At 37.4% G+C, this 22594-nt stretch overlaps 1 protein-coding gene across 2 annotated transcripts in view; it reads left to right on the top strand.

The window, feature by feature from the left end:
- Nucleotides 1-22594, top strand: part of SPTA1 (spectrin, alpha, erythrocytic 1 (elliptocytosis 2)) — a 117914-nt gene that overhangs the window by 25264 nt on the left and 70056 nt on the right. For both annotated transcript variants that reach the window (XM_006861621.1, XM_006861622.1), the window contains exons 15-24: nt 2346-2527; nt 5445-5688; nt 7122-7244; nt 9537-9754; nt 10587-10682; nt 13567-13704; nt 15699-15850; nt 16430-16616; nt 17278-17379; nt 18783-18874. In XM_006861621.1, the coding sequence (XP_006861683.1) occupies nt 2346-2527; nt 5445-5688; nt 7122-7244; nt 9537-9754; nt 10587-10682; nt 13567-13704; nt 15699-15850; nt 16430-16616; nt 17278-17379; nt 18783-18874 (1534 nt within the window). The remainder of the gene's footprint in view (nt 1-2345; nt 2528-5444; nt 5689-7121; nt 7245-9536; nt 9755-10586; nt 10683-13566; nt 13705-15698; nt 15851-16429; nt 16617-17277; nt 17380-18782; nt 18875-22594) is intronic.

Here is a 22594-nt window from a genome sequence, read left to right as displayed (position 1 = left end):
TGTATCATCTGCATATCTCAGGTTGTTAATGAGTCTTCCTCCAATCCTGACGCCACTTTTTTCTTCATAGAACCCAGCTTCTCGTATTATTATATTTAGATGATTTTATATTGGCTTATCTTGACAGGTTTTTTATACTATATTTTGTTTTGATATAACCAGGCAGGTTAAGTAGGCATGCTATTCTAGTTGCTATTTTAACAGCACTTAGGCACTTATGATCATCTCTTGGAGGATGTGGTAGTAGAAGTGTGCATGAAGGTTTGTGTTAATTGTTCATGTACAAAAGTTGAAGGTGGGCCAAATGGCCATTGTCATCAATCAAGTGGTTCAAGTATTGGTAGTGGCATTCACCCAGTGGGTGAGGTGACAGATGTGGCTGGGTAGTGAGAAATCAATTGCTGTTTCCTGCTATATGTGGGGAAAAGAATAAATAAGAAAGAAAAATCAAATGAAGAAGGGGAAAAGGAGTAAGTGGGTACACACACAAGCCACTAACCACAGAAGCTATGGCTTTGTGGTACCCTGACCCATGAGATCACACTTCCCTGGCCACAGAGCCTCAGGCCACAGTGCTAGTGGATATGTGTCATTAGGTCCTTAAGACTGCACCTGAGGCTTCTGGGGAGTAGAGTGGAGGGGGTCAGGGGAAGAAGGTAGACCAGAAGGACCACTGGACAGTTCTATCAGCCACCAGATGAATGAAGGTGAGAGTGATCACATTTCTGATCACCAGAGAAGGGTATAGGGAGTTACATTGGGGAAATCATACCTCTCTGATTGCTGGTCACCAGTGTGGGTGTCAGTGTTGTTCTGGGTGAATGGAGCTAGTTATATCATTCCTGCTCTGATTGGAACATTGCTTACAATAATTCAAATGGCTACACTGTGCCTAGATGGTTATCAATTTACCACTCTATATCTCTCCTCATTCACTACTTTCATTCAATTTTTTCTCCCATCTAGTGTTTTACCAACTTCTTATCTTGATATTTCAAATTCAGCATTCCAGAATCATCACTTATCTCTGATTTACTTGGTTTCTTGGGTCTTTGTTGCAGAGGGTCTTCATGGTATGTCTCTTTGGTCAACCACGTTAACTTTTCCACATGTCATCTATTCAAGATGGATTTGGAAAATTAATCAACCTCTAGTAATTAAAGCAAGCAATAAGTTTTGCTTTCAGTCTTCCCTTTGTAATAAAGATCAGCTATAGATAAAATTCCTGACATGGTGCTGTGGGTTAATGCACTGGACTGCAAGACTGGTTTGAACTGCAAGGTTGGTGGCTCAACTTCCCAATCTGAATGGCCAGATTGGCAGTTCAAGCTCACCAGTTGCTCCTCAGAAACCCTATAAAGGGTTGCTATTATTTGGAACCTATTCGGTGGCACTTAGCAACAACAACAACATTGATAAGACTTGATTGCACTTAACAACAAAATCAATAAATAGATAAGACTACTCTTATTGCAGAAGAGTTATGCCATATTGACTTGTTTTGATAACATCCTGATTTTTCTTTTAGTTGATGAGGGAACAGGTGGGTAAAATGGACTGTAGCAGTAGGAGGCCTCTGTTGCTATACCTCACTTCCCCATCATCATGAAACAGACATTGCTAGATGTATATAGTATAAAAGTTGTTGTATGATTGTAGAACAGAGACTGTAGCTGAGAACAGTATAGGTAAAAAAAATTTTTTTAAATGTTCTGGAAGAGATGTTTCAAAAGTTTGACTGAGCCAAACCTGAATATTCTACATATGTTAGAAAGTGCAGTGTATGAGTTTCAATGCCTTTGAAAATGAGGTCTGATAAAAGAGGAACAAATGACATATGAAAATACCTGATACCATTAAAATCTAACACAGCAGTGCTATAATCCACCAGGAAATGTAGCTTACTTTCTATATTTGTTTTCAGAACATGATTGTATCCACCAACAAATACCATTGTAATCATAAAAATTTAAGGTGATTTTGGATATAATTTCAAGTGACATAAATTATCTATCTATCTATCTATCTATCTATCTATCTATCTATCACTTGAAATTGAATCTATATATGTATATGAAGTACTGGTGTGGTACTGCAGGTTAACGTGCTGGACTGTAAAGTCTGTTTGGACTGCATGGTTCGTAGCTGCTCCTCAGAAACTCTATACAGGGTTGCTATGAGTCAAAACTAACTTGATGGCACTTAACAACAACAACAAACACACACACATATATTTAAAATGCTATATTGCTCTTTTAATTGAGGGAAGGTATATTATAGTGCAGAGAGAATCAGTATGTCTTCTTTATAAGCAGTATAATCTGAACCTTAATGTCTTCTCCCAGGAACCCTGTTGCAAGATGCTAACAAGAGACTTCAGTTTGAAAATAATGCGGAAGACCTAAAACGCTGGCTGGAGGAGGTGGAGGGCCAGGTTGCCTCTGAGGATTATGGGAAAGGCCTTTCAGATGTCCAGCTTCTACTCATGAAACATGGCCTCCTGGAGTCAGCTGTAGCTACTCATCAGGTTTGTTGCTAGCTATCTGACTGGCTGGGAGATTGATATATAAACTCTGACCAAACACAGAAGAAATAATGCAAAAAGAATAAGAGACCAAAGGTAAAATTTTACATGTTTTAGTTGGCCAGTTGCCACTTCTCCATATCTCTTCTGATCCAGTCTTTCTTCTGGGTACTTTTGTTAGAACACTGTGACTGATGTAAGACTTTATATTTACTCTTGTAAATGTAACACTATTCTCTCAATCCAGAGATCTTGATTCTATCTATATTCTTGTTAGATATAAGATTTTTGGTAGATCCTTTCACATTTTTGAGCCTTGACATTTTCATCTGTAAGACTTTACAAAAAGTTGCCTCTTTTTGTTCTGATATTCTGTGATTTAAAGCTTGAAAATATCTGTAATTATTTTACTGTGTAGCTAAGAAACCTGAAGCCCAGAGAAGTAAGATGACCTACTTACTCAGTGTTACATGGAAAATCAGTAGTAGCTTGAGGACTGTGATGCAGTTATATAAGATCCTTGTTTCAGGGTTCTTCTCATTCTTTATCGACTGTTTTGGTATTAAAATTTGTATAAATTTACTCCATAACTTTTTAGAGCATGGTTACTATATAGGAGTTCCTGGAGGGTTCAGTGAAAATCCAATTCTAGTTGATTTGCTTTCTCATTCCAGGAGTTCTGGATTGGATTTGAAAATTATACTTTTCTTTAGAAAGTACCATTATTTGTCTTATTAAAATAAACACGTACAATGACTTTTCTTTGGTTACCAGGGCTTAATTGAAAAAATACAAAATCATCTACAGGAAAAAGGTGACTAATATAGCTTTAAGGATAGTTCAATAAACTCTTAATAAAATAAATGACTGGAGGTAGCAACGCCATAAAAGACGAATTTGAGGTCTTCATGGAGGAACAGATTTCTGAAACAGAGAAAAGATAGTATTTGAAGAAAATTATGTAAATAATAAAAAAAGTTACCTTGAAGAAGAGGAACAGAAAAGACAGCATGTATAAATACTTGTTGTTAAGTGCTGTCAAGTTGGTTCTGACTCATAGCAAACCTGTATAGGGTTTCCTTGGAGCAACTGGTGAGCTTCAACCACTGATATTGCAATTGAAACCCACCTTGCAGTCCAGCGCATTAACCCACAGCACCACACAAAGACTTTGTAAAGGACACTTAAAATACAGTAACATGTCACCCTATCTGGAAATGGTAAAACAGCCATTCAGATTTTCCTTGTGGAGATGGTAGATAAGATGTTATAGTTGCTAAAGGAAATTTTTGATATGGAAATTTAAATTTGGAAAAGATTTTCAATATGCTCTTTTTCAAACTCCTCATTCTATAGAAGAGGAATATAAGATTAAAACAGGTGAAAGACTTTTCTCAATATTAAATGGAAGTTGGGTGGCATCCAAGAGTAGAATTGAGGTCTCCTATTTCCTTAATGCAGGGCATCAGCCACTATATTAGTGGTCTTCAAAAATGTTATGGATCCGTGATGATGATGATGATATTTGAAAATCACTCTACTACTCTATGAAGTGTTCCAAAGTCTGAATGTCATTACTGTTTACTACTCAGAGACTTTTATTTAAATTTTATGTGTTTTTGTTGTTGTTATGTGCTGTGGAGTTGGTTCCAACTCATAGCGACCCTGTACAGGGTTTCTGAGGGTGTAAATCTTTACAGGAGCAGAAAGCCTCATCTTTCTCCCGTGGAACAGCTGGTAGTTTCGAACTGCTGACTGTGATATTAGCAGCCTGATTTGTAACCATTATGCTACCAGAGCTCCTTAAATTTTATATAGTCTTTCATTTTTTATAAAGAAATATGTATGTGATCACATAAGTTAATGATTATCAGTGTTTTGTTTCAAATTGAGAACAGATGGATCAAACTCTTTACAGGTTGAGTCATAAATATCAAAATAGAATAAATAAAATCATTGTCTGCTGGTTCCCTGACTCTATTTCTCTTATGAACAATTCATCTCTTCCCACCCCCAACAAATAAACAAATATACAAACAAACACCTCAGTACTGTGCCAATAATAGTTGACTAACAAAGATGAAATGTGTCTCTTTCTTCTATTTTAGTCCACAAGCATGCAACCAAACTTTTATTTCTAGGAGTACCCTTCAAATTCCTGTTTGTTTTGTCTTCCTTTCTCCAATGGTCCAATTGAGGATCATGAGGTTCTTCAGTTCACACAAGGAGGCACTGGCCAGGGCTATGCTGTTGCATTTCTCTTTCTGTGATTTCGACATTTTCTGCAATTTATTTTCTTAACATAATTTTTCCACTAATTGGTACTGTTCCTCCTACACAGTGAATTTAAACTTTTTTTTCAATTTTCTATACAAATATAATTTATTTTAAAGAGAATGAGAGAGGATGGAAATGGAGCTGAGATATCAAAAGTCTCCCATTGTTTGCCTTAGAGCCATGCCTTATCAACACTTCCAGAAAATCAAGTCTCTGCAATTCTGGCTTCTCTGATTTTCTTGGAGCATCCCTTTAAATATTTTGTCCTTTTGAATAATGTAGTTTGAGAATTACTGGGTTATAAACTGCTCTTAGTTTCATGAAGTGTTCCTAGGTATAGTACCCTCTCACAATTTTTTCCAGAGATTTAATGAGTGGTTCTAATTACAAATCGGGTTGCGAACCTTAAGGTCAGTGGTTCGAAACTACCAGCCGTTACGCGGGATAAAGATAAGGCTTTCTACTCCCATAAGAATTTACACCCTCGGAAACCCTGTGCAGGGTCGCTATGGGTCGGAACCGACTCGAAGGCACTTAACAACAACAACAACAACATACTATACACCAGAGTGGATTTCCCCATGTACCTCTCCCCTAAATTCAAATGCCCTTCTCTTTTTAGTATTTCCTATTTCTCTCTTAGGATCAAGTGGACACCCTCACAGATCTGGCTGCATATTTTGAGGAAGCAGGACATCCCGATGCTGGGGACATACGGGCAAGACAGGAGTCTTTGGTGTTCCAGTTTGAAGCTCTGAAAGAACCACTGGCCACCCGGAAAAAAACCCTCATAGACTTCCTATGTTTGCACACGATCTGTAGAGACATTGAGGATGAGGAGGCCTGGATCCAAGAGACAGAACCCTCAGCAGCTTCTACCTACCTTGGTAAGTACAACCTGAGCTGGCTGTGTCACAAGAAAAGAACCAAGGTTTCTGCAAATTGATGCGAGATCTGGGGTGCAGGGAAAAAGTGAAAATTACTCTCTTCTTTTCTCCTTCAGACTCATGAAAATGTGTCCAGTCTTCCAAGGAAAGGTTTTGTAAAAAAAAAAAAAAAAAAAAAAAAATTCATACTGAAGAATCTACTTAATTAAAAAAAATTTTTTTTTAAAGCCTCGATGATGAGGCTTTCTACTTAAAGATTTACAACCTCGGAACCTCGGAACTGCTTTGCAGAGTTATTTTGAGTCAGAAGCAACTCTATGACATTAACAACAGGAAAAGCTAAAATGCTCTGCTGTTTGCAGTAAATGCTCCGTTGTCTCCAGTTTGTGTGCCTTACAGTATTGTGAAGGTTTTTAGCTAAGCAGCTGTGATTAACATTTCAGGCATCAAATGTTTTTATACAGGCTGTTGGTGCTACACTCCTTGTTTGATATATTTGTCTTTAACCCCATTTTTCAGTTATTATAGCTATTACAGGGACTAAAGGAGTGAAGTAACAGATAAAGCACATATTACCCTTTCCTTGGAAGTTGTCAGTTCACCATAAAGGAAAAACGGGACACATATACAGTGGAAATTTTACTCATGTGTACTAGATGTATGTAGTAGAGACAACAATGATGCCATTACTGAAGTCAGTCTGATAATATTTTCTAGAATAGAGAAGTTGAAGACTTCATTGGAGATTGGGAAAGATGAGCCCTAGATAGAAACTTGCTGGAGAAGCAATTTGAATGGAAAGTGTAGGGAAGAAATTTGAAGGGAAGAGTGGTGACACATGGATCAGAGATAGGGAGATGAAGTACAGAGCAAGAATTGGTGATATTAGAATTTGTAGGAAATTCACAATAGATAATATTTCCTGTGTTCTTGTTAATCTTAAGTATAAAATTATACACTTGCTGTCAAATTATTTCTAATCCTTACAAAGAACACTTCAAGCAGATAATAGTATGCCCTCATTGTGGTAAGAAAATTTATATTTAAGGAATTTTAGAACTTTCTTAAGTCCATAGAAATTAGTGATTGGTAAGATCCTGCTTTTCACACTATGATATAACAAAAGAAAATTAGTTCCATGAATTAAGTATTTGAGTTTAGAGCCTCCTTCCTACCTATCTTAAAGAAAATGGTGATTTCTTCATTATCTTTAATAGCATAACTAATTGAATTTTCTTAGTATGAAGACCAAAGACCAACAAAAAAGCTGAGTAGAGTTAATTATTATGGTATAAATTTCAGGAAAACCGCTCACTGCTTGGAACCTCAAGTGGAAGAATTTGTAGGTTCAAGAGTTCTAATAAAATGAAATAGGCTTTTGTCATTACAAACACCAGGATAATCTCATAACTTGAAATCCCTTTCCTCTATAGGTAAAAATCTGATTGCCTCCAAGAATCTCCTGAACAGGCACCAAGTGATTCTGGCTAACATCGCCAGTCATGAGCAACCCATTAAAACAATAACAGAGACAGGAAACAAAATGGTAGAAGAAGGTAGGTGTGATTTAGACTGGGCTCACCAAATCATCTCAATCCCTAACCTCTGTGAAGAAGTTTGAAGAATATTACTACTTCAAGGGAATTTGTAGATGTCCTTGCATCTCCCTACAAATACATTCACTTTGTACATTTCTAACAGCTAGGTATACATCTTTGTTTGTATATTCCAATAGTAGGAATCTCCTTATCTCATGAGCCAATCCTTTCTATCTTTTGCAAAGAAAAATTAAAAAAAATAAAATAAAACATCTATTACAGTAATGTCAGCTATGCTTTTCTGTAGAAGAATTCAGAATCTAAGCTCCAAAGCCCAATGAAATAAATCATGGCTCTTTCCCACTTGGTATCTCCCAAATCTGTGAAAACATCGCTGATGTTCCTAATACCTTGTATATTTGATGTTAAATAGTACCATTGCCATAAATTTCTCACTATATACAGTTCTTCTCCTGCTCTTGGTCTCCCATCTTCAGAAATACCTGCTGTTGAAATTTGATATTCAGAACTGAACATCATGTGCAAGGCAATGTAGACTACATCTGTATGAATTGAAGAATAAATTGGAGCCAGACAGGAGTATCCAGCTTTTAAAAATGTAGATTAACATTTAGACATCTAAACACAAGTTCAGATTCCAATGAAAAACTCAAAGAAGCAAAAAGGTCTGGAAAGGCAGCCATTTAATACCTTATATATCTTCCTTCTCAAGGTTGGCAGTTCAAGCTCACCAGATGCTCCTCAGAAACCCTATACAAGGTTGTTACATATTTGTTGTTGTTAAGTGCTGTTGAGTCAGTTCTGACTCATAGCGACCTCATATAGGGTTTCTGAGGAGCAGCTGGTGAGCTTGAATAACCAACCTTGAGGTTCAACCCTACCTTGCAGTCCAGCACAGTAACCCATAACTCCACACCAAGATTAAGTGTAGGTGGTGTAAACACTCTAATTAAAAGGGAACAATTACCGGATAGGATAAAAATTTTAAATCAAACAAAACCCCAAACCCACTATTGTTGAGTTGATTCCAACTTATAATGATCCTAATGGACTTTCTGCTCCCATAAAGATTTATAGCCTCAGAAACCCTATGCAGGGTCGCTATGAGTAAAAACCAACTCCACAGCACACCACCACCATAACCACCGAAGGACAGACTAGAACTCAATAAAGTTTCCAAGGCTATACATTTTTAAAGAAGTCAACTTGTATATCTTTCTTTCCCAGAGCAGCTGGTAGTTCCAAAGCACCAACCTTTAATTATCGAAGCACCAACCTTTAATTATCAATCAGGTACTTTAACCACCAGGGATCCTTGAATAAGGAAGACCTGGTAGCGTGTGTAGAGGTTACAAATCGGGCTGCTAACATCAAGGTCAGCAGTCTGAAACTACCAGCTGTTCCGCAGGAGAAAGATGAGGCTCTCTGCTCCCATAAAGATTTACAGCCTCAGAAACCCTGTGCAGGCTCACTCTGAGTAGGAACCTACTCCATGGTACTTAGTAATAACAACAACAACTATGCTGTCTGTAAGAAATATACTTTAAATATACATATTTATCTAAACAATATCATTTGCTTTTCTCACTCTCATTCCTTCTGAACTATATAATGCAGTTTACCAGAGCCTACATGAGATATGGTAATGTTATTTCTCTGATAACTAATAAAATATATACTTGTCTATTATTTGCTTTAAAAACTCCTATTTTTTCATGGGAAGAGAGGGACTAAGAGATGGTGGCCAGAAGGTAGATTTTCAGAATGTGGTATAAATTATATTATTATATATGCCTGAGTTTTTTTTATAAAAAAAAGCTGAAGTGAATAGAGAGAAATACTGTTAACTGATGGTACATGGAGGCAATTATAATCATTGTAATGAAACAAGGTGTATGATTTGTTGAATGTAAAACTGGTGATCTGCCTGTAAACTTTCACTCAATCCACAATAAAAACCTTAAAATAAACAAAAAAGAGAAACAACAAAAAAACCTCCTATTCTCATTTTTGATATAACAATATTTAGTAGATATAATCCAAATAATTAAAAGCTTTTGGGACACTCAATATATATATATTTTTTATTTATTTAAATGATTTCTAGAGCAAAATATTTGAGAACCTCTACTCTTTTTGGAAAAATAAATGGAGACAAAGTTGTGCTGCGTCTAAGTGATGTAGTCTCTAGCAAACTACTCTTGTTCTTCCTATTTTTGCCTAAAGCACTGGAATAAAGTGGACATCAGTCTAACATTTCTTGTTGTGTTTTTTTTTGCTACTCCACAGGACACTTTGCTGCAGAAGATGTGGCCTCTCGAGTGAATAGTTTAAATGAGAATATGAAGTCTTTACAGGCTAGAGCTGCTAGGAGGCAGAATGATCTTGAAGCCAATGTCCAGCTCCAGCAATACCTGGCCGATCTACATGAAGCAGAAGCGTGGATTAGAGAGAAGGAGCCTATAGTGAAAAATACTAACTATGGGGCTGATGAAGAAGCAGCTGGAGTAAGTGAGGAGTGCGGATGAACTTTTGTCTCATCAAATGGTAGTAAATTACTCGGGCAAGGCGTGTTTACATTTTGAGCCTCTTTAGATTTTGCCAGATTACTTGTAATTTCCAGAATAATTACATATGTTTTCTCCTCCTGGAAAATCCTCAGAGTTGACAGTGAGTCTCAAGAGACAGACTACATTTCTCTAATTCCATTAGATCCACGGATTTTTTTTAGAGATTGCCTAATCCGAAAAGGTGTGACCAGAGATCCATGAATATAATGATTCCATCCTAAACTTCTCAGAGTAACCTTGGGCTTTCACAAACCAACCAGTGTCTTAAAGTATAAACACATTTATTACCAAAATAAAGTCAGACAGATTGGTTGGGACAAGAAGCTCAAAGATTATCTTTGCCCTTTGTAGCAATTTCTTTGCTTTGTTTATTGAGAATAAATGGAAGCTGGAATAGTATTTATAAACCTTTGGCACTAGAAATCGTTTAAACATATGCTAATGTATCATTATACAAATTAGTCTTTTTGGTGGCATTCTTTTCCAGTTATGACATGTTTTGATAAAACAAAACATCAACCTTGTGTACTTTTTAGTTCATTTTGATTGTTGCAAATACGTTGATATTGTTACTCATTTATTAGCCCTGATTTTCTTGATGCTTTCCAAGTTAGGTTTTCAAACAATTTATATTGGCTAGAAAGTGGCTCTTTCTCAGAATTTAGACAAAACAAGCGTATTCCAAAATAATAGTAATTGAAGCATCCCTCAGTGGTGTTTGGTGTTCTTTTTATATTTCCTCTGATGATCTTTCCATCAACAAATCCAGGCTCTTCTAAAGAAGCATGAAGCCTTCCTAGAGGATCTCAAAGCATTTGGCACCAACAGCATGCAAGCTCTGCGGAATCAGGCAGAAGACTGCCAGGTAAGGAAGGATGACAGGAAGCCCACCACAGAGAAAATGAATTCTTTTTATCATGGACTTTGACTTCCTGCAACCCAGAAAACAATTGTGAAGAAAACAGTAAGATGTATGATCTGTATAGGCAGGAACTGTAGCATCGTTGTAGCCTCTACAAAGTTATAGGCTATAAACAGCTCCCCAAAAAATGTTATCAAGTATTCATTGATGCTTTTATTCCTTATTTTCTTTCTTTTATATTTCTACCAATCTTTCTTTGTTATCATATCCTTGATTTTCCTTCTTATCTTCTCCTTTCCTTTGTTTACTTTTTACACAAACATTTATCTACCATTTGCAATCAGTTAGGACTTGGAAACCCTATGCAGGGTTGTTATGAGTAGGAACCGACTATGGCACACCACCACAGAAGGATAGAAATGTAAACATGTTAATGTGTATAATGCTTACAAATAAGAAAAAAGTTCTTAAAGAAAAGAATATTGGGTGCTCCTGAAATTAGAGTGTTGGAAGATAGGAAAATATTCATAGCTGAGGTGAACCAATTTTTCTGAGTTACTAACAAAGATATGTGGCTTACTATGCAGAAAAAAGCCCTGATCTGGCACTGTAGCATAAGCACTGGACCAATAACCACAAGGTCAGGAGTTCAAACCCACCAGTTGTTCTCAGAAATCCTATAAAAGGTTGCTATGAGTCAGAACCAACTCAGCAACACACAACAATAACATGCAAACAAGGATAAAGTGCTTCTCTAGTTAATAAACTATGAGAGCAAATTCACAAAGGCATAAAACAAGTGTAGTTGGGAAATGGAAAATGCAAATCTTCAGGAATGGGAGAATGACTAGAGTGCAAGGGGTTATGAAGATTGAGGAAGATAGAATCAAGTCAGAATCAGAAAATGATATGACTGTGTCTCTGATGATGTGTAGAGGTAGATAAGTGACCCAATTCTTACTTTCAAGAAATCATTTACTTATTACTTTTTTTTTCTTTCATAGAGTGATTTATTTCAGATATCATCTCAGTTTAATTAATAGGGGATTTTGTTGTGACCCAGAGGGTGTGAGAACCAGCAGAGTCTGTGGTTTGGTTAGAAGAGAGCTAGAAGCCTGTCTGAGCCTGTCGAAAGAAAATTTTACAAAAAAGAAAGAAAGAAACAAACAAAAACCTGACTTTTTTTCATCTGTGAGCATCCAACAGGTTCCTTCATTAAAGGCACGAGTGAGGCATCTTGAAAAAGCACAGTAAAAGGAGATGGGGAGGAGCTAAGAGGTGCAAATTAAGGAAGAAATTGGGATTGACTTATTTATCCCATGCCTGAAAATAATTTCAATTCTTATCGATTTGTGCCATCAGTCCTTATAAGATCCTAAAGCAGCCAAAGCAACACATCAACAATACAATTTATTATGCCCTGCCTGACACCACACAATAAAAGTGAGAGACACAATCCCTGCTTTGAGGACCGAAGTCCTGCTTCAAGTGGTTGCATTAGAACTTGCTGGCATTCTGCAAATGTTAAGTTACTTATCTAAGCAATAAAGCTTATTTTTGAGGGGGTGTATTTGGAGGGAAGAAGGTTGTTGTTTTCAATTACCAATAAGCAAAATGCCTCATCCACATTTCCCAAAACATCAGGTTACATTAATTTCAGTTTTAATATCCTGCCAAAGAGAGAGCGAGCGAGCTAGCTAGCGAGAGAAAGTCCCCAAATATGAAGCAAATACAGCTGTCTAATATTACCGCTCAAAATGCCACTACATTAAATAAAATTCCATGCTGTAAAACTTTGCAAGGTGATAAAACAAAAATGATATAATAAATACTTATTACTTATTTAATAATAGTACTTAATTATTACTCTGATTACATACTCTGGTAAACAAATATCAAGCATGTCAAGTCAATACATATGTACCAAGCTCCTATGTTGTGCCTTTACTAATCTATACATATTGGGTGCCTAAACTAAGAAGAGATTAATTTATCCATTGTAGGTTAAAAGTAAACATAATACTTGAAAGATAGTATCAGAAGGATCTGTAAGGGGAGATACAACTGTAACTTCAATGTGTGAAAGGGCTAGATTATGGCTTAAGAAGAGGGTGTCTATTTTGACCATTTTTTCAGAAGTTCGATACCTACAAAAAAGCAAGTCAGAAAAGACTCTATTTTGGAGAGCAGGTTGATAGCCAAAGAAGAATGCAGTATTTTTCTCATTTTTAAAAAATATCTGGTAGCCTTCATGGACTGTAGATTGCCCATCTCCATAAAAAGTCTGCAGCTCCTTCACATAATAACTTGAATACCAAGGGGTGGGATGCAAAGTCAGTGGAGAACCAGGCAGTGGGGAAGACTGTGAGAGATAATGGGTCTTTCACTTCAATACACAACTTTCTGAAACTTTGATGGGTGTAATCCTTTTGGAACTTCTTAGAGAAGTATATCATCCTCCTAGTTTAAGACCCCAAAGAGTCCTGGTGTGATGCTGTAGGATAAGCACTTGACAACAAGGTCAGTTAGAACTGCAAGATGGCAGTTCAAACTCACCAGCTGTTCCTTGGAAACCCAATACAGGGTTGCTATGAGTCAAAACTGATTTGACAGCACTTAACAATAACAATTTTAAGATCCAGTGGCTTAGAACACTTAGCATGATGCTGACAAGCTATATAGTCACTTGTTCAGCCTGTGCTCACATTTCGCACCCAACTGATCTAAAGACCATTTTGTCATTTCTTTGTTGTTAACAGTCTTGTAAAGAGGCTCAGAGCCCAATGACTTCTGCCAGGTCCAGGGATTGGCTGTGGGTCCTGGAGGAAGGAACCAGGGAGATGTTTCAAAGGAGTGACTGACATACTTGCGTACTCTTTTCCTACAGGAACAACAGGCTGCACCAGTGGAGGGAGCTGGTCGAGAAGAGAGGGTTGTGGCTTTATATGACTTCAAAGCCCGTAACCCCCGAGAAGTCACCATGAAGAAAAATGATGTCTTAACTCTACTTAGTTCCATCAATAAGGTGATTTTCCTTTCTAAATATCTTTGCATTAAAAGGGGGGAGCTCTTTCAAGGCAACTCTTTTAATGCTGCCAGGTGATCATATTTTTTTCAGCCAACATTTGTTCCAGTCACTTTCTTTCTTAAATAAGTTGTTGTTGTTGTTGTTAAGTGCCATTGAGTCGGTATTTTATTAAGTAGTATCTTTCTTCCAGATGTTGTATAAGATCCTGTACATACATTCCAAGCTTTATAATAACTCTATCAGATAAGATTATAATTCCAGTTTATAGTTAAATAAATGAAATTCCACAACGCATCAGTTTGTTGTACTATGGTGGCTTGTATGTTGCTGTGATGCTGGAAGGTGTGTGCCAACAGTATTTTAAATACTAGCAAGTTCACCCATGGTAGACAGGTTTCAGCTGAACTTCCAGTCTAGGACAGACTAGGAATGAGAGAAGCAAAATGCTTCTGAATATGGCCCAAACTTAACAACGATTGTGAGGATGGCACAGAATCGAGCAGTGTTTGAGTCTGTTGTGCATAGAGTCACTATGAGTCAGAACCAACTCAACGATACCTAACAAGAACCACAACAAATGAAGTTTCAAAGACGTTAAGTAATTTTTCCAAAGACACATAAACCATGAGTGGCAATTCTGTAATATATTTAAAGTACTATACTGTTCTTTCTTTTTGCCTTTTCCTTTTTTGTGTCAGTGTTCCTAGTAATAGGGTAAAAATATCTGGGGGTTGGAGAAGCTTGATAAGAGACTTTCCATTTATTCTAAGACTTTTATCAATCTGAATTTTTAGATGTTGTGTCCATGAGTACAGAGACCAAATATTGACTATGATTATTTACATGTTTTTTCATAAGAAAACAAGTTTTGTTTTTGTTTTTTAAAAATATTCTAATACCTAATGTGCAGGAGAAAGATAAAGCTTTCTGCTCCTGTAAAGATTTATAGCCTTGGAAACCCAATGTAGGGGTGCTCTGAGTCAGAACCAACTCCACGGCATACCACTACCACAACCATCAATAACTAGTGAGTCTCCAGATCTGCTTCAGAAGAAAGGAAGAAAGTTTGGGATTTTACTGTGAGAGAAAGTTAATTTCTTAAAGAGACAAGTTATTCTATAGTCAAAAAAGCTATACTCCAGTTCTGTTCTCTCTTTGCCTAGGCCTGTCCATTTCACCACATTATCCTCTGAAAATATTAACTGCAGAGTGGCTAATATATCAATGCCCTAAATACTCTGCAAGGATCGGGTGATATTTAAGTAAAAACCATTCAGAGAAGTAAATTTTAGGGCAATCCATAGTTTTTAGAAACTCTGAGTTGGGTTGTTACTGTTGTTTTTGTTACATGCCATTGAGTCAGTTCCAACTCATAACAACCCTGTACAAGGTTTCTGAGGTGAGCTTGAATCACTGATGATGCAGTCCAAACTGACCTTGCAGTCCAATACTATAAGAGAAACAATGGAGAAGAAAATTTTGTGTAGCACTGTCACATACAGCTGCTTCACAAAAAGCCCAGTTAGATTTTAGCTCCTGTGCATGTGTTTATGTAAATTTCTTTGTGGACAAAGTTCCCTATCAGCATCAAATTATGGACTCATAGTTTTCAGAAGCTTATCTCTGGAATTCATGCAATCCTCATTTACTTTCTTTATAATGTATGGAATGTAAATGCCACCCATAAACATCAGTCTCCTTTTAGCCATCAACTTGTGCCTGTGTCTATTTGTTGTTGTTGTTTAGTGCCGTCGAGTCGGTTCCGACCCATAGCGACCCTGTACAGGGTTTCCGAGGGTGTAAATCTTTACGGGAGTAGAAAGCCTCATCTTTCTCCCGCGGAGTGGCTGGTAGTTTCGAACCACTGACCTTAAGGTTCGCAGCCCGATTCGTAACCACTACGCTGTGTCTATTTAGTTATGAGAATTAAAGAGTCTGAATTTTGGCTTTTTCAAGAACTAAGGAAGGTGTGGGATTTGTTCTCCATTCAGAACTGGTGGAAAGTAGAAGCTGATGACCACCAGGGATTTGTCCCGGCTAACTATGTCAGGAAACTGACCCATGAAGAGTTTCCAATGCTTCCACGGCGGCAACTACAAGAACCAGGCAGCATTACCGAGCGCCAGGAGCAGATTGAGGACCAGTAAGTTCTTCAGGCAGGAGAACTAGACAATATTTAGGCAAACATCGCCTTTTTGTTAAAGACACTCTTTTTCTGACTTTGCATTTGTTAGAAGATTAGCAATGTCTTTGAAAATTCACAGGTTTTAGGAGTTTCAAGTAAACTTGGAATATTTCAAATACTTTCATATGTGGAAACTATTAAGTCAATTGCCTGAGTTGAGATCAGCAACTTAATAGACCCTTATCTTCTAACTTACTGCCCAGAATTCTTTAAAGATTGTCAAACGTTCTGATGAATGCTGTTTATCCTATCAGTTGCCAGTGGCATGTGAATATTTTATTTTTATAGGAAAAAAAGATGTTGCCAGCCATGTTATTAGTATGTTGGCATTTTTATCATTTCAAAATGTAGCACTGTTTTTCTCTCTGCTCTAACACCTTTTTCCTTCTGTCACACCCTCCTCTCGTTTATATGGTCTTAATGTGGTCCTTTCCTTTTTGTTTTGTTCTTTCTCTTCTTCTCACACCATGCCTCTACTGTTTTGTGTTTTCTTTATCTTTTAGCCCACTTTCTCATTCTCTTGACACCATCAACCAGGTACCGCTCCCTCCTTGATCTGGCAGAAGAACGCAGACGTCATCTATCACAACGTTACAATGAATTTTTACTGGCATATGAGGCAGGAGACATGTTGGAATGGATCCAAGAAAAGAAGGCAGAAAACACTGGGGTAGAGTTACATGATGTTTGGGAGTTTCAGAAAAAATTAGATGAGTTCCAAACGGTGAGAAAGACCTTCTTTTCTAGAAACTTTTTGGAGGGGTGTTATGATTTTCTTTTATCTCATATTTCCTTTTATGTTACCTCATAATATATTTCATATGTTTTGAATATCCTCCTCAAAGTTACTGAGAACTCCACAGTTCAAATATTCTCCTGGGCATTGTAGGTAACTGACAGAGGAGGCAGAGGAAACTAGACCCCTGTCTTTTTAATCTACTGTCCTGGCACCCACCCACCCCCAATCTTTCTGACAATACTGGTCTGAATTAATCCTTCAAATTTTCCCAACTACCATAGTGTATTCCTGATGCTTATTATGAGATTGGGTGATGTGGAACTATGTGTCATGTGTAATCATGGGGCAATGGTTGGGTGAGAAGAGGGGAAGAGTGACCTGACCTTAAAGTTAGAAGCTTTTTAAGTGTATATTATGGATGTGCTCCATACTTCAGATATTACTAGTTCTTTTTCATGGTTTGGATAACCACTGAACATCCAGGAATTTGAGTATACTGTATTCTTGGCAGAATAGAGGAAGGCAGCTATTGTATATTACAATTAAATTTGCAATGCACTTTAATATTCATCTAAGACTGGGAAAAGATGTGTAGATAGTTTTGAGAAGGGGATTAACACTGATTTGGACTTATATTCCCATTCAGGATTTGAAGACCAATGAGCCTCGGCTGAGGGAAATCAATAAGGTGGCTGATGACCTGCTGCTTGAAGATCTTCTAACACCAGAAGGAGCTCACATTAGACAGGTAACTAAGACTCCTTCCATTCCTTCTCATCATCAGCCTGGGTTTCTTGAATCCTCATTTCTTTTCATTATACTGTTTATATTCTACAGGCTAACTAAGAACACGTAGAAAGTCTGGAGCTGGCTACCTGAAAGGTCAAGAATAATTAGTTCAGCCATTTTTGTTATCTAAAGGACTTAACTAGAGCAGCCTTGTATATTAACTTTCATTGGGTGCCCTTGGTGCTCCCACAATAGAAATCATGAGGGCACGTTGAGCAGGGAGACAAGAGTATCAGAACTGGCAATTCAGATTTCGTTTCAAGAGTATTAAAACTGGACAGGAAGGAAGTTGGGTTTAAGTCATGACTCTACCCATGTCTCATTGTGTATCCTTAGGAAAGTCACTTCATTTCTAGGGACCTCAGTTCCCACTTCAGTGAAGCAAAAACATTGAACAGCACAATCTCTGAGTTTCATTTTAGTTTTCTGTTCTGTGCCCCATTAAAGTGAATATGGAGTTCTCTCCACCAACACCTCAAAATCTAACTTTTTAAATGAAACTTTTAAATAGTTACATTTGAGCTGACCACAAATCTTTAAATTGCAACACACACTCAGTCATCCCACCACCACCACAACACACACACAGGAAGTCTAATGCTTAAATGCCTGAATGCAAATAAAATGCCTATAGACACATAAAGGAACTGTTACAGTAGAAAGAAACTAATAAAGAAAGCTTGCTAGATGGAAGAGATGGATTCTGATAAAACATACTGAAAAAGGAGATGAATATAGTTTGGTAGAGATGGTGGAGTGGGGGACATTCTGGATCAGATTCATTGATCTGGACCAGGGTTCTATAAAAACCTGATGTGCACTTATGGAATGTCCAGTCTAGTTCTCCAGGTTGTCATAACTACTAAAAATGAGTTATCAGATTGTTTTTGTGGTGTGTATCATGAGGTAAGAAGGAGAAAGAATATGCATGTAAACAATTTTATTATCTTTAGAAAGTAAGCCCTTGAGCACTTGTTACTAGGATTCTTCAATACAGGCTGTAGAAAAGTATAAGAACTCTCCTAGAGAAATGTGATCGCTTCCAAATACCTATATAATTTCCCACTCATTTTATGGAGGTTACAATGAAGTCTCTTTCGCAACATTTATTTATTGTTGTTCCAGAGATGATGGTTCCAGTCTGGAATATCAGTTTGAGAAGAAAAGAAAAGAATTCCTTTTCTCTACCACCTTGCAATAAGTGCTGCCCAAACTTAGGCTGTCCAAGAAGTAAAACTATGGAATTTCCAAAGGCGATAGCATGAGAACAAATGTGATTTAAATTCTCTATGGTCTTCTGACATCACTGAGCTATTGAGTTTTTGTCCCTGATTAAAGTATGATTTGCCTGCTCACTTCCAGGAACTGAATGTCCGCTGGGCCTCCCTGCAGAGACTGGAAAAGGAACAGCGCCAACTGCTAGGCAGTGCCCATGCTGTCGAGATGTTTCACAGGTGAGAATTTTAATATCAAAAAGTGCTATTCCCTGATTTGGCTGGCAGCAGAAAGAGCCAGATAGGAAAGGCTCTGTGGGGGAGGGGTTGCAAACCCAGAGAAGCTGTGCTCATGGAACAACACTAGAGCTCTGAATCTACCATAAGGTACAGGATGTCAGTTTTCTGCATTTACAAGTGAAAAAAATCATGATATAAAGGAAAAGTCTGTGAGTTAGGAATCACTGAAGATGAGACTCCCTCTATGGCCAACCTGTCCAGGTAGAGTTCAGAGGGCGGGGCTACAGCAAGACCCACATAGGGAACTAGTACTAAAAGTGCTGCAGTGACATTTGCAAAAGGAGGTATGGGGGATTCTACACATTTTTTCCTCCTATTCCCTGTCGTGTCTTTTTTGCCCAGCCCGGATGCCTTCAGGCTAGCGGTCGAGTGCTGACCCCACAGTTTTCCCATGGTACAGAGACAAAAACCTTGGTGGCTACTTATTACATCAGCCTCAGGGTCACAGCCTTAAAATTAACTTGTGCAGGACCCTTTACTCAAGCCTATCTAGCAAGAAAAAAGCAGGCCCATCAGGCCTGACAGACAAACCATAGAACAATCTGTAAAACCCCAACATAAAAGGACACAACTATCTCAAGAATTACACTATGAACACACAGATACCTAACTGACCTTCAGAGACAAAAACAGTGGACAATCTTTCTTCCATTAACTTCTCAATATCTATCCATGCAGTTTCATGGTGGTAACTAGAGAAGGGGCCTGAGCACGTGAACATCCCACCCACTGTTGGAGACTTCTATGTTGCACACACACTGCCTGTGTAGCAAGACAACTGGACAGTTGGCTACAGTTTTATTTTTGTTACAAAGTGGTGGTTTTTGTCTCTGATTTTATATTGCTTCTGCTTTTGGTCCTTTTGATCACACATTTTTCCTGGAAGTGGGAGCTTTTTCTCCCTATGTTACCCAAGAATAGACAGCAATCATGGCCATATAGCTAAGTTAAAAGCATACCCCATATTATTCCACCATTGAGACAAGAGACAATAACAGCTGCTAAGCATTACATGTGAAAAGAGAAGCCTATCTCCTGATCATTTCCACCAGTAGACACACAGTAAGCTTAATAACACAACAACAAACATCCATTTAATCATTTAAAAAAAACCACACAACTACTGGAAATGCCAAAAAAGATCTCAAACACAACAAACAATCTCAAAATATGTCCTAAACAGAAAAAAGTAACTGAGACAAATGCACTGGGGACAGAAAAAGGTTCCCCAGAAGAGGAAGAGCAGGTTATGGATTTGCCTGAAAAGGAATTCAGAAGAATGATATGAAAAACAAATTCAAATGCTATAAAAAGGAGTGGAGGGAAACAAGGAAGAAGTCAGGAAAATACTACAAAAGCAATCAAACAAGATTGATACAGCACTGGAAACAATTCAAAACCTGAAAAAGGAGGTTCCGATGATTAATAATAAAATATCAGAAATGAATAATACACTGAAAGGGGAAAGGAGCAGAATAGAAGAGATGGAAGCCAGAACTAGTGATCTGAAAGACAAATCTCTCAATACTGCTAAGACAGAAGAGCTAGCAGAAAAAAAGGTAAAAAATTTGAAGAGAGTCTAAGATTCATACTGGACAACATGAAGAAGAACAACTTAAGAATTATCAGCATTCTGGAACAGAAAGAATCAGCGAAGTCCACAGAGGAGATAGTTGAAGAGCTTCTGGAAGAAAATTTCCCTAACATCTTGAAAGATGAAAAGATAAACACTCAAGAAGCTGAACGTACCCCAGGAAGGATAGACGCCAAAAATAGTCATGAAGACATAAAAATCAAGCTCTACAAAATCAAAGACAAGGAGTGATTCCTAAAAGTGGTGAGGGCGAAGAGAAGTGTCACTTAAAAAGGCAAGTAAATCAGATTAAGCTCTGACTTCTCAGCAGAAACCATGAAGGCAAGAAGGCAATGGGGAGACATACAAGAAAACCCTACAAGAAAAAAAACAAAAACAAAACTGCCAACCAAGAATCATTTTTCCTGCAAAACTATCAATTAAATATGATGGTGCAATCAAAACATTCCAGGATAAAAAGAATCTAAGAAATTTGACCAAACCAATCCATCACTTCAAAACATCCTGAAGGGAGTATTTAAGACTGAAAACCAACGAGAACAGAAAATAACCAGAGATTGAGAACAGTGGCAACACCACCTGGAACTCAGTCAACAGATAGCAGAGTCCAGAACACAATAAAATTAGAACAATTAATTCAAAGGTGCTGGGAGGTCAATGGAAGATTAAAATAATATCAATGTCAAAGAAGAGATAAATGTAGGAACAGAGACCCATGTGTTGAGGATGTCAGTTAGATTACAGTATACAATAGAGTCTCTTTAATGGAGTAGAAAGTTAATAGACTATAAGATAGCCCCAAAGAAAGTTAACACTTCACAACTTACCATGAAAAAAAACTTCCAAGCAGACCAAGCAAACATGAAAACTAAGAAATAGCATAAAAAACAAACTCAGCACAAGAAGGCATACAGAACAAAGGAACGTACAGCACTACCAAAAAATTAATATAATGGCAGCAATTAATTCATATCTATTGATAATTATATTGAATGCCAATGGATTGAATGCACCAGTGAAGAGACAGAGACTGGCACACTGGATAAGAAAACAAGATCCTTCGATATGCTGCCTGCAAAAGACACACCTTACACACAAAGACACACCTTGCACACAAAAACAGACTAAAAGTTAAAGGATTGAAAAAAATATACCAAGCTAACTGCAACAATAAACAAGCAGGAGTGGCAATTCTAATGTCTGATAAAGTAAGCTTTAAGACAAAAACCAGGATAAGAGATAGAGAAGGACACTATCTCATGATCAAAGGCTCAATTGAGCAAGATGACATAACCATAATAAATATCTACGCTCCCAATGAAAAAACACCAAGATATATAAAGCAAACCTTAGTAGAAATGAACACAGAAATAGATATATCTACAATTATAGTGGGAGATTTTAATAAGTCATTTTTGAACAGGGACAGAACAACCAGAAAGAAACTCGACAAAGTTACAGAGGAACTGAACAACACAATCAACCAACTTGACCTCATAGATGTGTACAGAGCATTCAACCCAAACAACAGCACAATAAACATTATTCTCCAGTGCACATGAAACATTCTCCAGAATTGACCATGTGTTAGGTCACTAAGCAAGCCTCCATAAATTTACAAACATCAAAATACTACAGAGTATCTTTTCAGACTACAATACTATAAAACTAGAAATCAACAACAAGAAGACTAAGGAAATAAATTTGAATACGTGGAAACTGAACAACACTCTGCTGAAAAGTGACTGGGTAAAAGAAGAAATTAAACGTGAATTCATAAAGTTCCTAGAAACAAATGAGAATGAAAATACAACATACCAAAATCTTTGAGACACAGTGAAAGCAGTGCTGAGAGGACAATTTATTGTGATAAATGAGCAAATCGAAAAAGAATCAATATTAACACATTAATACAACATCTCCAACAGTTAGAAACTGACCAAAAGAGGCAACCTACAGTCACCAAATCGGGCTGTGAACTTTAAGGTCAGCAGTTCGAAACTACCAGCGGCTCCATGGGAGAAAGATGAGGCTTTCTGCTTCCGTAAAGATTTACAGCCTCAGAA

Source organism: Chrysochloris asiatica, unplaced genomic scaffold, assembly GCF_000296735.1.
Source record: "Chrysochloris asiatica unplaced genomic scaffold, ChrAsi1.0 scaffold00042, whole genome shotgun sequence".
In the NCBI taxonomy this organism is placed as follows: Eukaryota; Metazoa; Chordata; class Mammalia; order Afrosoricida; family Chrysochloridae; genus Chrysochloris; species Chrysochloris asiatica.
Note: the sequence above shows the minus strand (reverse complement) of the source record. Positions and strands in the feature narration are given on the sequence as shown.